Here is a 16,411-nt window from a genome sequence, read left to right as displayed (position 1 = left end):
TTTCACGTTCAAGGATATTGGGACAAGGTTGAGATCCAAGGATCCTTGAGAGGTTTGTTCTTTTGAATCATTATAGATTCTAATTCCACATAGATTTATGATATTTTCCATATGGTATTTTAGCTTCTTGTTTTAGCCAGTCTAGTGTCAAGACACTCTGTTCCTTGCTCTCCATCTTTGAGATATTTATTTCGAGTTAAAGTTTTGACTGCCAGAATTGCTTTGCCAGAACAGAGAAATGGAAATAATTCATTTGAACCCAAAACATTCGCGGTACAATTAGACACCTGCTACTGCACCCGGGGAGAGATAGCTATCGATGATATAAGATTTCATTACAATCATAGTTTTTTTTTGTTATTTTAGTTTTGCTTTTAGTTTACTATAAATTATTGTCTTTCTAAAGTTCAATTACCTAAAGATGATGCCTTCCATTGCGTTTAAACATAGTGTGAGTAGAGGAAGAAAAACTTAATTAGTATCTCTTTCACTTTCCCGTCAAACCCGATGAGAAAGAGAGAGATAAACATTTAATTTTCCATGTGCAATTGATGCGCAATAAACGGTGAAAGCTTTCAATAAGCGCAGTATGCTAATACTATCTCTCTCTCACTGAAATACATTTGTGTGCAACATGAGGACCTGAGGTAATACGAACTCCTAGCATTTCATGATGTCCCAGTACATCGCTTTGAAAATTTCGAAAAAATATCTTGTGAAATATGTATGTATGTAAAAAAAAAAGCTGCCGATCGGATTGATTTGCTTTTGATTTTTTTTTTTTCATGTCTCCGTCATCAATTTTATATATTAAAAAAAGATTATAAATAAAGAAAAATTATTCAAAATAATTTTCCCGCACACGGCAGGCCGAGGGGGGAGGGAACCTAGTGTCAAGAAACTTCATTTGCCTCTTTCCGCCAAATTCTGAAGGCGAAGAGCGAAGAAATGAAATTATAATCATAAATGAATATTTCACTTTCTCAAGTAGGGATCGAACCCACAACTGTCACGTTACAGTTACAGCCATATGCCGCTGCGCCACGACCGCCTCTAAATGAATTAATTTTAATTTAGAATTATCATCATTAGACAATTTCATTATTAGATGTTTTTTTTCAGTTTTCACGCGGTATCCTGCATGTAGCAGGGTAGGCAGAGAGAACCTAGTGTTAAGACACACTCTCTACATTCCGCTAAATTCCCTACGCCACACACTTGTCTCCTGCGCCACATCTGGCCTCCTTGTAATGAAATTAAAAATCAAAAAAATTCTACCAGATGGCATTGTATATGTATAATACAATCAAGAAGGAATATGTCGAATCATGAATTATGTAAATGTACCTACATATATGTTACTTGTAACGTTTTCCTTTTTCTTACGATTACAAGGTAAATGTATAGGTAATACATACAAATATAGATATTATGTTATATATTAATATGACGACAAACAATATGTTTTTCTACAGTTCATCAATTAATTTGATTTGCATGTAGAACATGACAAGTCATATTTTTAATCACTATTTTAATAATTGAAAAATATAAGAATTGCTAATAAATAATTATTTAAATTTATTAAATAGTTATGTGTTAATTTGCGTTAATTAGTATTATTGTAGTTTTTATCTATTTCTGAAATATAAAATTTAATAATTTACTTACGTCTATCCTCAGGTTCGCCGTCATCTACACTTTTGACACTGAAGTAAACAATAAGAGTGATGCAAGTGACGAGCACTACCAAAACAGCAACACAAGACAGTCTCTCTGTACGTGAACTATTTCTTATTAAGTTCCAAAGGTACGTCAGGAAAGGCAACTCTGTAAAATCAAAAGATATGAAATTTGTTTAACAATTAAAAAACTCACTAAAATAAATATTAATAGTATCTTAGGTGAAACTATTACATATATATATAATATGGGAGATGAAATGAAAACGAATATATTCAGCTACTATAACTTTTATTTCATTTGTCATAAAATAAGATTAAAAAAATATTATTTTTTAAAATAAACATGCAGCTTACTGTTAATACGTCGCATAAAGCGGGACAGACAAAAATCTATTATAAAATGATTCTTTGCATACCAATATTGTTATTAATAATAGCGATAACATTTTAATTTAATTCTTATAATAAAACCGAATCTTAAACCTTCATCGTGACCATTTTAACTAAGTAATTTAATATTTATAGCACGACAACATCGTATAAAGTTAAATGGCGTTAAATATAAATAAAAAGAAATATACATATAGGAACTGCTGTTGTGAGCTTCAATAAAAATCATTGACCTATCATAGCAATAGCCTCTTATCTTTAAGTCTTTAATTGGTTTAATAAAAATCATATCTTTCTGTGCTACTTTCCAATTATTTAAGTGCAATTTATTGTAAGTGTATATATTTTTTTATTTATTTTATATATTCTAGCTAGAATATTTTTTACAAAATGGTGCAAATCAGTGCTGTCAATTTAATAATTCATATTAATAACTAAGCAAAACATTTTTTATTTATAGTTATAACAAAAGATATTATTTTTTTAATCTTATCGTAATCACAGTTATCGTGCCGTGTTATTTCCAATAACAGAAAGAAAACAAATAATGTTAATTTCAATAAAATATATTTATGTCACACATTAACAAACACATCTATATATATAATAAAACTGTAAAGGAGGTAAAATCTGTACATTGAATATAAACTAAAAAAAACACGTCAGGGGGACTCGATACAACTAAATACTAAATAAATGAAACGTATTTTGTTACATAGCTAATAGTCTTCGGCAACATATAGGCTATAATTTATTTTGATAGTCCGAATACCTGATGTGAGACCCTAGCAGCCCGCCTAATCTATAAGAGATATCAATACAACGCTTTAGGAAAAGTTATTGAACATAATGAGCATTTTCAGTTGACATAAAAAAAATTGGATCTAATGTGGAACCCCAGTCACCCAGCTAAACTTTATAACATATAACTCGTCAGTCGTCTTAAAATAAATTACTCTACATAATAAGCATTTGTTTTGACGTTTACGTAATACCATAATTATTATTTGAAATGGTTCAACACCAAATTATATAAATTTAGGCATATATATTAAGTAAATATATACAAATTAAATAAAATTTAAAAAGAAAATCCATAAATCGGTAACATATATGTGTATCACAGAAAAAAAAGATTACATTCTTATAATTTTGAGGCCCGTTGTGGCGCAGTGGCACAAGCACGGGACTATAAGCACAGGTTCTGGGTTCGATTCCTGCTCGAAGAAATGAAATTTTTAATATTTTCATTATCTCACTCTGGAACGAGGCAAAAGTAATTTTATAATATCAAAAAAATATACGAAATATCTTCTTTTTTATAAAAATGAATCGCTGAATGTGTTGCTAAGCGCAAATCTCGAGAGCAGCTGAACCGATTTCGCAATTTTTTTTTTATAATATTCCTTGAAGTACGAGGATGGTTCTAACGGAGAGAAAAATTTAAAAAATTACCAGAAAAGATCCAAAAACATGACTTTTCTATAGTCCCATACAAAAGATTCGTATTAATATCAACTTTAAAGTCAATTTGGACTTTAATACTCTACTATAAAGTTTAAATGTTAGTAGCTGGATTCCTGGAAGACAAAATTGAGTGACGTTAGTATCGTACAAATAATATAGCCCAAGATCCCAGAGCCGCCAGACCGACGTCATTTTAGCAAAGGTGAAATTTTGAGGACTATTAGTCTTACATGTAGTTAAGACAGTATGCTTACTCACTAACTTGAAAATGGGATCCTTTCAGAGATAGAGAAAAATAACGGTATATCTCTTTTTGGGAAAATGATAATGCCATCGGATTGATCTGTTTGCGTAGGGTCTGGGGCTAGAGGGGTCTTAAAATAGTCCGTAAATAATATATTTTAAATTTTAGATTTACTTTAATGTAATTTGCCCCAATTTTAAAGAACCTTTATGACGTCTGGCAGAAGTAAAGATCCACGTGAAAGAATGTGAAATATACATTTTTTACTTTAAAACATATATAAAAACTCTCTTCCTTACTTAAGGGAGCGTTTTCAGTTGACACTTCCAAGTGACCTGTACGCTCATGTGTAACTCTAAGAAAGCTTGAGTGCCCTATATTTAAAACCTCTTTCTATGAAAAATCCTTCACACTTCAAGCAGTGCGCTTATGGAACTCACTACCTAAGTCTATATTGTCGGGCAATCCATTTCTAAATACTATTGAAATCAAATTAAAACAACATTTATTAATCTCAATTAGAATCTTTAGTAGTCGCTTTGTCTTTTTTTTATTAATTTTATTTTTCTGTTTTAACTCTTTTATGTCATTTTATATATTTATGTAGGTTTAGTAATATTGATTAATGTTATGTATATTTGTATGTAGGTTTATAATAATTATTATTAACATTATATTAAAATACCGCACCCGAATCATTTCTTTTAACATCCCCTACATTCAAGGGTTTCTGGTAGAGATCTCTATTAGAGATAAGTTATCCATTGTACACATTTTTTCTATTGTCATAAGTTTTCTGTACTTTCTTTCTTGCGTGGTACATAAACAAATGAAAAAAAAGAGACTTTCTACTTTAACGCAACTGGAAGTGTGTTTTAAGTTGGCAATATCTCTGAAGGTTTTTTAAGTTAGAGAGTATGCATACAGTCTTAACTACATATTAGACTATCGATCCTCAAAATTTCAGCTTTGCTAAAATGATGTAGGTCTGGGGGCCCTGGGATCTCAGTCTATTAATGTCAATATTTGTCAATATTTCTATGGTAAGATGTCACTTGAAATGTAAACGTCTCATTGTGCGTCTATATTATTAAATCTAAAAGCCACAAATTTCTATAATAATAATAAAGTGTTGTGTATTTGTAAATATGCCTTCTACAAGGCGGTGGACAAATTAAGGCAAAAGTATCTAATCGTACTCCCAGAACGTGAAGATTGGAATGAACGGAGCACGATAGTTGACTGATAATGGTGCAAATTTGAATCGAGCTGCTTTTTGTTACGATATATCAATTGATGCCAGTAGTGCCTACAGCTGTGTTGCTATTGGATCTATGAACTCAGCTTGCCAATATTGTAAGGTTATTGTAAAAACTCAGTTTGCCAATCAATTTGGTGGCACAATGATTTTATTATAATGAGGAGGATTGCCAGTGGTTCCACGTTCAATGCAAGCTGATGAACTGAATTCAGGTTTAAAGTCCTCGAAATTGTGGAAACATGCCAAGGTATTACATTTAAGCAAGAATATGCGTGTCATGTTGTAAAATGATCAATCTGGAGACATATTCTCTAAACAACTCATTGATATTTGTAATGGTAAACTTCCTATATATGCGCTGACTTGCTGCATCACCTTTCCTGATAGTTTTTGTCAGTTAACGTAATCAAAAGATGAACTCATTCATGAAGTGCTTCCAAATGTTGCTGAAATGTTGCTGATTATTTATTCCATAATTGGTTGAGCGAAAGAGCTTTACTAGCTGCCAAACATACTGATGTAAATGATTTAAATATAAATTTTCAAGATGGCATTCCTGGCAAAATAAGGACACATAAGTCAGTTGATACGGCAAATAATGAAGATGATGTTGTGAACTATCCACCGGAATTTTTAAATTCACTTGATTTGCCAGGATTGCCGCCTCACAACCTTCAATTAAAGCTTGGATGTGTAGTTATAATGTTGCGAAATATTAACCAACTGAAACTTTGTAACGGGCACACTGTAATAGAAGCAATCATATTGAAAGGAAAGCAAAAAGGAGAAGACGTTTTGATACCCCGCATCCCAAAGATTTCGACTGACATACCATTCGAGCTTAAAAGACAGCAGTTTCCAGTACGGCTTGCTGTCGCAATGACTATAAACAAATCCCAGGGGCAGTTATTAAGTGTTTGTGGTATTAATATAGAAAACTCATGTTTCTCGCATGGTCTATGGTATGTTGCCTGTTCCCGTGTTGGAAAACCATCTGCTCTGTTTGTTGACACGCCAGATAACCAAACAAAAAATAACGTGTACCTACCATAAAGTACTATAATGAAAATGAAACTGAATTAAAATAAAATGAAATAGAATGAAAATAAAATAAAATAAAATAAAATAAAATAAAATAAAATAAAATAAAATAAAATAAAATAAAATAAAATAAAATAAAATAAAATAAAATAAAATAAAATAAAATAAAATAAAATAAAATAAAATAAAATAAAATAAAATAAAATAAAATAAAATAAAATAAAATAAAATAAAATAAAATAAAATAAAATAAAATAAAATAAAATAAAATAAAATAAAATAAAATAAAATAAAATAAAATAAAATAAAATAAAATAAAATAAAATAAAATAAAATAAAATAAAATAAAATAAAATAAAATAAAATAAAATAAAATAAAATAAAATAAAATAAAATAAAATAAAATAAAATAAAATAAAATAAAATAAAATAAAATAAAATAAAATAAAATAAAATAAAATAAAATAAAATAAAATAAAATAAAATAAAATAAAATAAAATAAAATAAAATAAAATAAAATAAAATAAAATAAAATAAAATAAAATAAAATAAAATAAAATAAAATAAAATAAAATAAAATAAAATAAAATAAAATAAAATAAAATAAAATAAAATAAAATAAAATAAAATAAAATAAAATAAAATAAAATAAAATAAAATAAAATAAAATAAAATAAAATAAAATAAAATAAAATAAAATAAAATAAAATAAAATAAAATAAAATAAAATAAAATAAAATAAAATAAAATAAAATAAAATAAAATAAAATAAAATAAAATAAAACATATATACTTACAGACATATCTACACAAACACCTACATACTTACATATATACATACCTACAACAATTAAAGATAAATACATATACAATTATAATATTGTCGTTTTATGAATTGAGTTTGAAATAGTGAAGTTTAAGACGTCGTTTAAAAATCCCAATTGACTGGGACCGTCTTACTTCCAGCGGCAACTTATTCCATAGCTTTACTGTTTTAACCGTAAAAGAGTCACTATAGCATTTCGTGTGGCATAGAGGAGTTTTGAGGATATGGTTAAGGTGGGAACGCAGGTTTTGGGAATGAAAGGTGTCTGACCCCAGGAACTTAAAACGCTCCTTGAGGTAGGATGGTGTAACAGGATTGAAAAGGATGCTATAAAGAAGAGTGAGGGCATGCAAGTTACGCCTGTATTCTATTCTGTATTCTACGGTACTGCGACATATGGTCATGTTTCCTTAGCCCAAAAATAAATCTAATTATAAGATTTTACAGACGCTCAAGTTTGTTTAGTAGTTGCTGGGACAGATCTAAGTAGCACGTATCAGCATAGTCTAGGATAGGCAGAAGGAGAGCGTGACACACAAAAATACAAAAGACCTTACGACTAAGCTCTGATACGTGAGACGACCAGAAAAAAGAACTATTCCAAGATTCCTAACACCCTCACTAACCTCCAAACAAACATTATCATAAAAAATTGAGGGTAAAGGAGAACGTAATTTAGATAATTGTTTAGAGCTACCAAATATACACACCTGAGACTTGTTGTGAAGATATCGGAAATTGTTATTTTTATTATAATTTTTAATGAATATTATAAGAATTAAAAATGATTTAAGTTTTTATTTTTACTAGCTGACCCGGTGTCGCGAATAGCAGAATACATATTAAAAAAATCGACTGTTAGGCGATACGAAGTTCGCGGGTCTGCTAGTCCATACTAAAAGTATACTTAATTATTCTTTCAACGTTGTCATTATCAAGGAAAACAATCAATTTACAATGTTTTTGTTAATATGTAATAGATAAATAGGATAATGTTCCCAGGAAATAATCCAAAATAGTTATTAAGAGAATTTAAAATTACTAAAGACTTGGACCCGTACCTATATTCATAATATATTGAACGTATGGCATAGTTGTCAAAGCGCTTGGAGAATTTTTAAGAGAAGCTGGTTCAAATAAAAAAGCACCTTTAGCTTTCCTACTACAGGGCAATATACTTAAATACAAGTAGGTATTATAACAATTTAAATAAATAAAATTACTATAATATCTTTCCATTTTATTAAATAAAATAGTTATAATATTAAAATACTTGCTTATCATATAGTAAAATTACGTATTACATAAAAAAGAGGCTTTCTTGCATATAACGCCTTTTTTATTTTCACACGTCTCTATTATCATAATATGTTTAATGTAGATGTGAACTGACAACAATCGCGTGTATAGTACCAGCGATGATTGTCAGACACTGCAATTTAAATTTCAAGATGATGTCAAAATGGTTAATGATACAAAAATCATTACAAGATTTTATTCTAATTAATTATATAGGTGATATTAATTATGTTATTTTTCTTATGTAGTTACAAATAATACAAACGTGACAGTCTATATATCGGTTTCAAAATAATTTTCAGTAAGATTATGAAATAACGATAGAAAGGATTTCCAGGTGGAAAACATATTAATTAAAATTAAGTAACACTATACCTACTAGTGGATGATCCAAAAGTAATGATAATCGGCACCAAAATAAAAGTAAAATATCCTTTACTCGCTTCGGTATCCACTAGTTCAGGAAGAAAACACTTTAAAAAACACTTCAATAACACACGACCCTTGGGGAAGGAATGAACGAATGAACAACAAAATAGAAGAAAATAGAAAAGAGCTGCCATCAACTACATTTTCTTGATAAAAAATGTCTACTAAAGACATACACAGTAATTTGAAGGCCAAGAGTTTAATATTAGAAAAACATCGAAAGAAGATGAAAATTGTGAAGGATGCCCGTCTACGTCCCTCGCTAAAGATAAGGAGAAAAAAGGAGAAGAAACAGCGTAGTACATAGAAGAGTGATAATCAGGCATGTAGCTGAGAGACCTCATTGGGGAGTATTCAAAGAATTCTTGAACGAAATGCTAATAAGAAAACGTTTCCTCTGCTGCAAGGAACACCTTAGTGGCAAATGATTTAACGACGATAGCAATGTGATTGCGGCTGTTTTTGAGGGTCAAGATGAAGATTTCTTAAAAGGAAATTTTATGATTAAAATAGAGGTAGATTTAGTACGTATAAAAAAATAAATTATAGTTATAATTTTTACTATTTTATTTATTATGTTTATAATTGATTATTATTAGTTTTGGATCAACTTTGTAAAAAACATATATGATTGTGACTATTAGATACAGAAATAAAAGTAACTCAAGATAGAGTAATTTGTTTCTCATGACAAGGTCAAGCACCGCCTAGTATAAAAATTACAAGAAAAATACAAGAAAATAAATATCTTGTTCATATTAAGATTATAACAAGTAATTTTGCTGTGGGTTAGTCCATATGATATTTTGTTACTAATCGAAGAATAACTAAGGCGTCACTTAAGGAAAATCTATCGTTTCATTGTGTAGACATTAACACTTTATAATCATTATAAATGTATATAGGTAAATTTAAATAATACATAGTACGTCATTTTATGTTTTTAATAATACTTTATTATAAAAGCGACCAAATTATGAGAGGCATAGATATATTTCTAATAAGATTGAATTTTAGTTATAAATATTTTTGAATCATGAAGGCAATCGAATATTTGTTTTTTGTTCTGTTTATAATAAATAAAATATCTTTGAATAAAGTTTTAAAATCAATATTACATATTTATCTATTTATTTATAGCCAGTATTTTTTATTCAATGCTATGATGAATTTAATTCTTCTGAACAATTTTCATTTGAAAACTATATAATTTCGAGAACTAATGTCAGTTTTATCTATTTATTATATTTATAGTATAATATGTAAAGAATAGCTTGGTAAAAAAACAGACTTGTATAAATGTAATAAAAAATCTTACTATTAAAAATAAATATTCATTTCTTACACGGCCCATATGACCACACCACATTAAGTGGTTCTGCGTGTGGATTTACTCAAAAAATATTTAATGGTTTTAGCAACCCATCAAGTGGAAACTTTTAACCAATTTACTTGCCATTAATCATTTGTAATGTTTCGTCAAGTTCGTAAACAAACATGAGTATTTGAAGAGTTCCAATGAGGAAGGTAATGTAGATTATCGATTAAGTGAGGTCCAGGACTAAGGGTGAAAGGATTGACTTGGCATTGTCCCCAAATTTTATAATTTGGATGGAGTACGCCTATCCTTAAAAGAGTATCAAGAAGAATATTGGTATGGTTAAATTGGTACTGGTCTGGTTCCGCATGGCGATAGTCGCCTACAAACATTATAGATATACTAATCCTATTATGGGTTGATATCATTGCACCAAACACGTTTGCGCCTCGACCTTCGAACACCCATCCTCCTCCAGCAACGAGAAAATTTGGGCCAATATCATCAAAGTCCCGTCTTAAGTGATTCTGTTGTATTTCAAGGACTTTTTCAATGCAATCATACTTTTGGTTGCAATATGTTGAGGCTGAATGTCCGATTATTACGTAGGACACAGGCAATTCGAGAAAATTAACGTGGTAAGCTGGCATCGCTTGCCAGTCTCCACGACGAAGGTACCATGTTTCGTTTAAACCTGAAGAGAAAAAAATACTTTTTTTTACAAATAAATAAGTAATAATAATATAACATATGTTATATTACGTTTAAAATAAAATAATTAATAAAATAGTATACATAACATCGAAAATATTCTTAAAAAAGCAACAGTTGTAAAATTATATTGAAGAAAAAAATTAAAATTACTGAAAAAAGGTAAGCTAGTTCTATAGTATAAATGTGTTACCTATATCAAGCCTGGTTTGCTTAGGCAGAGCGACGTATATAAGGTAAACAATAAGTCCGGTCGCAACAAGTAGGGCCCAACAGATGAAAACAGCAACACTGCAACGCACTCTGCGAGAATGTTTTGAAGACACCAATTCAAGGCCCATAAAATGGCCTGTAACAATTAAAAACACCATTAACCAAAAATTGGTAAAGAATAAAGAAAACAGATAATAAAATATTATAAACTAAATCTACTATTTATAAATTATATTAGAGAAAATAAAAGACAAGGCATAAGTACATGGTAGATACTACAAAGAGATAATAAAAAGTAATTATATCTATTTATTAACAGATCAGATCAGCTTCACGCTGTATCCCGCACACAGCAGGGTAGACAGAGGGTACTTCGGGTTTAAGGCACTCCGTTCCTCACTTTCTGCCGAATTTTGGAGGCATTGCGTGTTGAGTGGCAGAACTCAACGCCGCGTTTTGCCTCGACAACAGAGCGAAGAAATGAATATATAAACGTAAATAAATATTTGAGGAAGTGTCCTCGAATGAGAATCGAACCCACAACCATCGCGTTACAGTCACACCCTTGTGCCGCTGCGCCACGACGGCCACGGCTTATTTAATAACTATTTTATTATATTAATGAATGCATTATCAGAAGTAAAAATTATTTTTCTAGATTTTTTATCGTATTTATATTTTAACATACATTTTTAATGATATGCAATAAATTGTTTTATATTTTATATAATTTAACCGATTTCCTTTTTCAAATTGGGGGAGGTTATATATTATTCGATAACTATAATTTTTATGTGTCCTTCGATTTCGTCGTAATTCGTGGACTAATTTATTTATTTTTATTTATTTGGAAGACTATACTTTCTTATTGGTCTTATTGCCACACGGTCATGGTGGTATGGTCAGGATCTAATGGCGGGATCAAATGGAAATCGAGGAAAATTTTCTAATTTTTATGCACCTATTATGTGTTTCATATAATTTCTTATAATATTTATTTGCGTCTTGTAGCTATCAACTGACGACAATATTCAGCTGATGATGATAATGATTATAGGAGAAACAGTTTCCCAATAATTATAAGTTTTTTTCAACTTCATGTTGTATCCGACATATAGCAGGGTAGGCAGGAGGAACCTAGTATTAGACACCTCGTATCTCACTTTCCTCCTAATTTTCGAGGCATTGCGTGTTGAGTGGTGAAATACATCGCCACGTTTTTTTGCCTTATTGCAGCGAGAAAATGAAAATATTAATAAATAATAATAATTCATTCAAATCACACGCATTGCACCACGATGGCCTCATTTAGATAAGTTTATAAAAACACATTTTTTGCGATACTTTATAATTACTTGATTTTTATCATAAGCGTTTTGTTTAGGTATTTGCCTGATTATTTGGAGTTCTTATCAGTCAACTATAATCGTATTGAATATAAGTAATTCACTTAATCGTTTACGGAGCCAGGTTGGCCGATGCAAAGAGCTTCTCGTGAGATGGGGGTACGAACTGAGGGATGGGTCACCCTGTGACTGTGGCGCCGATCCACAAACGATGGCACACTTACTCTCCTGCCCGAAATGTCCATTCACCTGCTCACATGACGATCTGATGGAGGCAACAGATGCCGCAGTCGACGTGGCTAAATACTGGCAAAATATGATATGAATTCTCCATTCATTGACACGAAGAAGAAGATTGAATATTAACACCAACCATTTTAGCTTAATACTAATATTAATTGTGCCTCGACTGTACAATTTCTACACTGCTTCAGAACAGCTCTTTCTCTCCTCTCTCTAAAAGACAAGGTTTTAAAAGTATTTTAAAACCCACCATACCAAAATAAAGAAAATTTCTGACGAGACACTCCAACTCATGGAACATGATACCAGATCATCGTCTGGTACTACAGTACTCGAAAGATACTACCATTATAGACTGTTAATTATCTTCACTGGCATAATACGAATCGTTTTTAAGAGTAAAATCAAGGCTAAATATTTGCAAAGGATCTATTTATTGAGCAAAACCGATAGACAAGGACCACTGACGATATTAACATCGTTTTGACAAGGTATGGAAACCTGGAAACATCGGTTGATAGTTTGCCTAACACTTTACCGAATATATACCGGCCGTTAGCCTGTATGAGATTAATATGGCTCTTAAAAGCAACAATGCTATGGGTAATGTCAGAATCACTACAGAATTTCTGAGAGCACCTTTATTGAGTTATTGTCAACAGCAAAGCCCGAGAGGTTATTTATTTTGTGGTTGTCAAAAATTGATGATAAAAAAACTCTTAATACACGAACCAATCTCACTTTTATTCCATGAAAACATCACAACACATCCAACATGTCTGAGGAGTATAATTTGCCAATTTGCTTGGCATTTGTGAGCTATGAAAAAGCCTTTGATTCTATCAAGACGAGAGCAGTCTGGTAAACGAAACGTGGCCACTAACTAAATATGAGCCTCATGAGAAGTCTGAAGGTCATGCAATGGGCAGTGAAGAGAGCAATGCTTGGCATTTTCCTAATAGAATCAGAATCAAAAATGAGACTATCTATATGCGAACGAAAGTAACCGACGTTGCTCGAAGACTTGCTCAGGAGATGTGGTAATGGGCGGGACACAAAGCTAGGAGAACGCTCAGATGGTAGTTTTCACCACCAGGACCGGACCAACCATCACAGAGCGAACGTTGCAGAAATCCTTGGTGAAGGTTTGATCCAGCAGTGGGCTTCACTGCTGGATCTAAACAAAAGGCTTGAATGATGAATAAAAATTTTTATTTTTATTTTTTTTTATATTTCAGATTTTTTTTATTTTTTTTATAATTCAGATTTTTTTTTTTCTAACGACGTTATGGGAAACGTTAAGCTGGACTTGGACAGAATGTCTGATCACTGCATTCTTTTTAAGCTAAATACGATAGACGTGTGAAAATAAAAGAAAATTTTAAAATATAAGCTGTATGTATTTTATATTATAAATTAGCCACCATTGTTATACTTTAAATATTGAAGTGTCGTGTCGCCGTGTCCAAGCTCCTTTATTTATCTAATCTACTTATGTTGGTATGTACGAGTATGTTTATATTATATCCAAATATTATTCGTAAGTATTAACATACTTTATTTAATATGTTAATCACATGTTCACTTTGAAAATCAAAAACATTTGTACAAAATCTTTCCTTTTAGGATAGTTTTTAATTGTGAAAATGAACAAGTATTATGTTTATTTTTTTGCACTAATGTAGAGCACATAAGTGCAAAAAATGCTTTAATAATTCCCTTAAAGATATTTATGTATTAAAATTAGAAAAAGATCGAATGAGTTTGTTTTTTTCGTATCTGTAAAAATGTAATAAGAATAAATTTTATGAAAAGCAGTAAATATTTCTACTTTACATTCGAAGACTATGGCAAATTTATTAACAAATATAGTGTTAAAATAAAGCTGATAAGCTTATCAAATATAATCAATCGCTAGTGCATTAAGAATTTGGACAGTAAATAGATAGGTAATTATAATACATTTTTTTTAATTAACAAAATAATAATAATTAATTTATTATTACATCAAAACAGTTTTTATAAAAATTAGGTGTCCTTAGGAAAAAAATCGTTGTTTAAAACAAAACGTTACTTTAAGATTACAAACATAATCACATTATTTCTTTCGATATCACGCTCTACCTGCATTCAGCAGAGTAGGCAGAGGGAAACTCGTGTTAAGACATTCCCCACTTTCCGCCAAATTTTCGAGGCATATCGCGGTGACAGGCGGAACTCAACCAGGTACCCTTGGTACCAGAGCATATGAAAATATTCATAAATAATAATTCGATCACCCGAGTGGAGATGAACTCACAACCGTTGCTTTACTGTCACACGCTTGTATCCTTGCACCACGACGGCCATATTACATACATAGATAACAAATAAGGTGACGGATATCGTTGCAAATACCTAACAGTTGTGAATAAAATGTATTAAAATATTCTTAGCATTGAATTTAAAAACTCATAATAAATATGATTGATTATAGATTTTATAGAAAATGACTGAGGATTTTTATGTGAATGTTAGTAAATATATTATTAGAGAATTTTCCTTGCAAATTTATCATAAATTTACCTAAAAATCAATGAATCAAATAGGTATAGTAATTTTATCAAAAATTTGAGGCCAGCCGTAGTGTGAAAATAAACGTGACAGCTTGTGAATTCGATTCCAACTCGAGATAATAAAATATTTAATACTTTCACCCTTTCGCTCAAAACGTAATACCTCCAGAATTTGGCAGAAAATGGGGAACGGAGTGTCTTAACACTAGCTTACCTTTGCGTACCCTGCTATATGCGACATACAGCATGAGGCTAAAAAACTTTATTTGTAATATCATTTTATTACTAATCTTCTATATTGAATTAATATAACATTGAAATATGTTTCGCGTACTTTAAAAACATCTCTTATTTGCACTACGCTTATCATTAATAAACAATGACCACATATACATACATTCATATTTATATATTTACATCATTTCGCGCCGCTTCACATGTGTATGCAGTATTATAATGTATATCTTAAAAACATCGCAAATGCTTAAATATTGAGAGCTTAAAATATATATAAGACAAAGGATGCGCACGCGACTCACCTTTAACCACTTCTACATTGTGGACATTCTGCGTGACAGATACGATTTTCGTCCCTATATGCACTTTGGACGACTTGGTGACATTAAGAGTGGACACCATAGGAGCTGGTGGAACAGCCGTGGCGACCGCTCTATCATCCATAACCACGATATCAGAGCAAGCATTGTTGCAGTAACCACTATTTGTTTCCGGACCTCCATCTTTTCCAGGCCACATCACAAAACACTGACGTAATCAATTTACACGCTTTAAACGGCAACTCGCGGCGGTTTACCGAGAGTGACTAACTTCTGGTCTTATTTATCTACAGCAAGCAGGCGTTACGTTGATAATACTGGTATAGCATTTTTTTACGTCAGTCAAAACAACTACGTCAGTGTGCTTTAAGATATCGGCATATATAAGGAAGTTTGGCTTGATAGGACAATTATAATAAAAAATAACTTAATTATTCTGAATTCTAAAAAAAATTGTTCTGTTCTAACAAAGAAAATTTTAATTGCTTTATCAGCTTCACGTTCTGTCGAATAATCTATATATATAAAATCGAAAGGTCACACACTCATCACGAAATCTCAGAAACTAAATGTGCTAGGAATCTCAAATTTTGCATAGGAGTTATTTATAGGACGTAGGTGCTCGCTAAGACGGGAATTTGCAATATTCGAGTTCTAAGGGATTGTTTTTGGGGTTGAAAGTTTGTATGAAACTTCGTTACTACAAATTCTAGGAGTAACAAATTCATAGACAATGCATAGACGTCACTAGGACGAAGTCATGGAGACAGAAATTAATAATAACATAGTTCACGCGGGTGAAACCGCGAGCGGGCCGCTAGTATA

The 16,411-nt window shown here is 30.8% G+C and overlaps 1 protein-coding gene across 2 annotated transcripts in view; it reads right to left on the bottom strand.

Annotated features, from left to right (window-relative positions):
• LOC146527234 (peptidoglycan-recognition protein SB2-like) overlaps positions 1 to 15,871 on the bottom strand; it is a 66,203-nt gene extending 50,332 nt beyond the window's left edge. The window contains exons 1-3 of one of the 2 annotated variants that reach the window (XM_085206296.1): positions 15,569 to 15,871; positions 10,866 to 11,021; positions 8,144 to 10,655 (exon numbers count right to left, since the gene is read on the bottom strand). In XM_085206296.1, coding sequence (XP_085062422.1) covers positions 10,123 to 10,655; positions 10,866 to 11,021; positions 15,569 to 15,785 — 906 coding nt within the window. In that variant the 5' untranslated portion in view covers positions 15,786 to 15,871 and the 3' untranslated portion in view covers positions 8,144 to 10,122. Of the gene's footprint in view, positions 1 to 1,671; positions 1,831 to 8,143; positions 10,656 to 10,865; positions 11,022 to 15,568 lie in introns of those variants that run through there. The other variant, XM_085206295.1, reaches the window with a different exon arrangement.
• Positions 15,872 to 16,411: the final 540 nt, after the last annotated feature.

This window comes from Heliconius melpomene, chromosome 21 (genome assembly GCF_056956725.1).
Source record: "Heliconius melpomene rosina isolate 202511_hmr_F chromosome 21, ASM5695672v1, whole genome shotgun sequence".
Classification (NCBI taxonomy): Eukaryota; Metazoa; Arthropoda; class Insecta; order Lepidoptera; family Nymphalidae; genus Heliconius; species Heliconius melpomene.
This window is presented reverse-complemented; position numbering and strand designations above follow the sequence as displayed.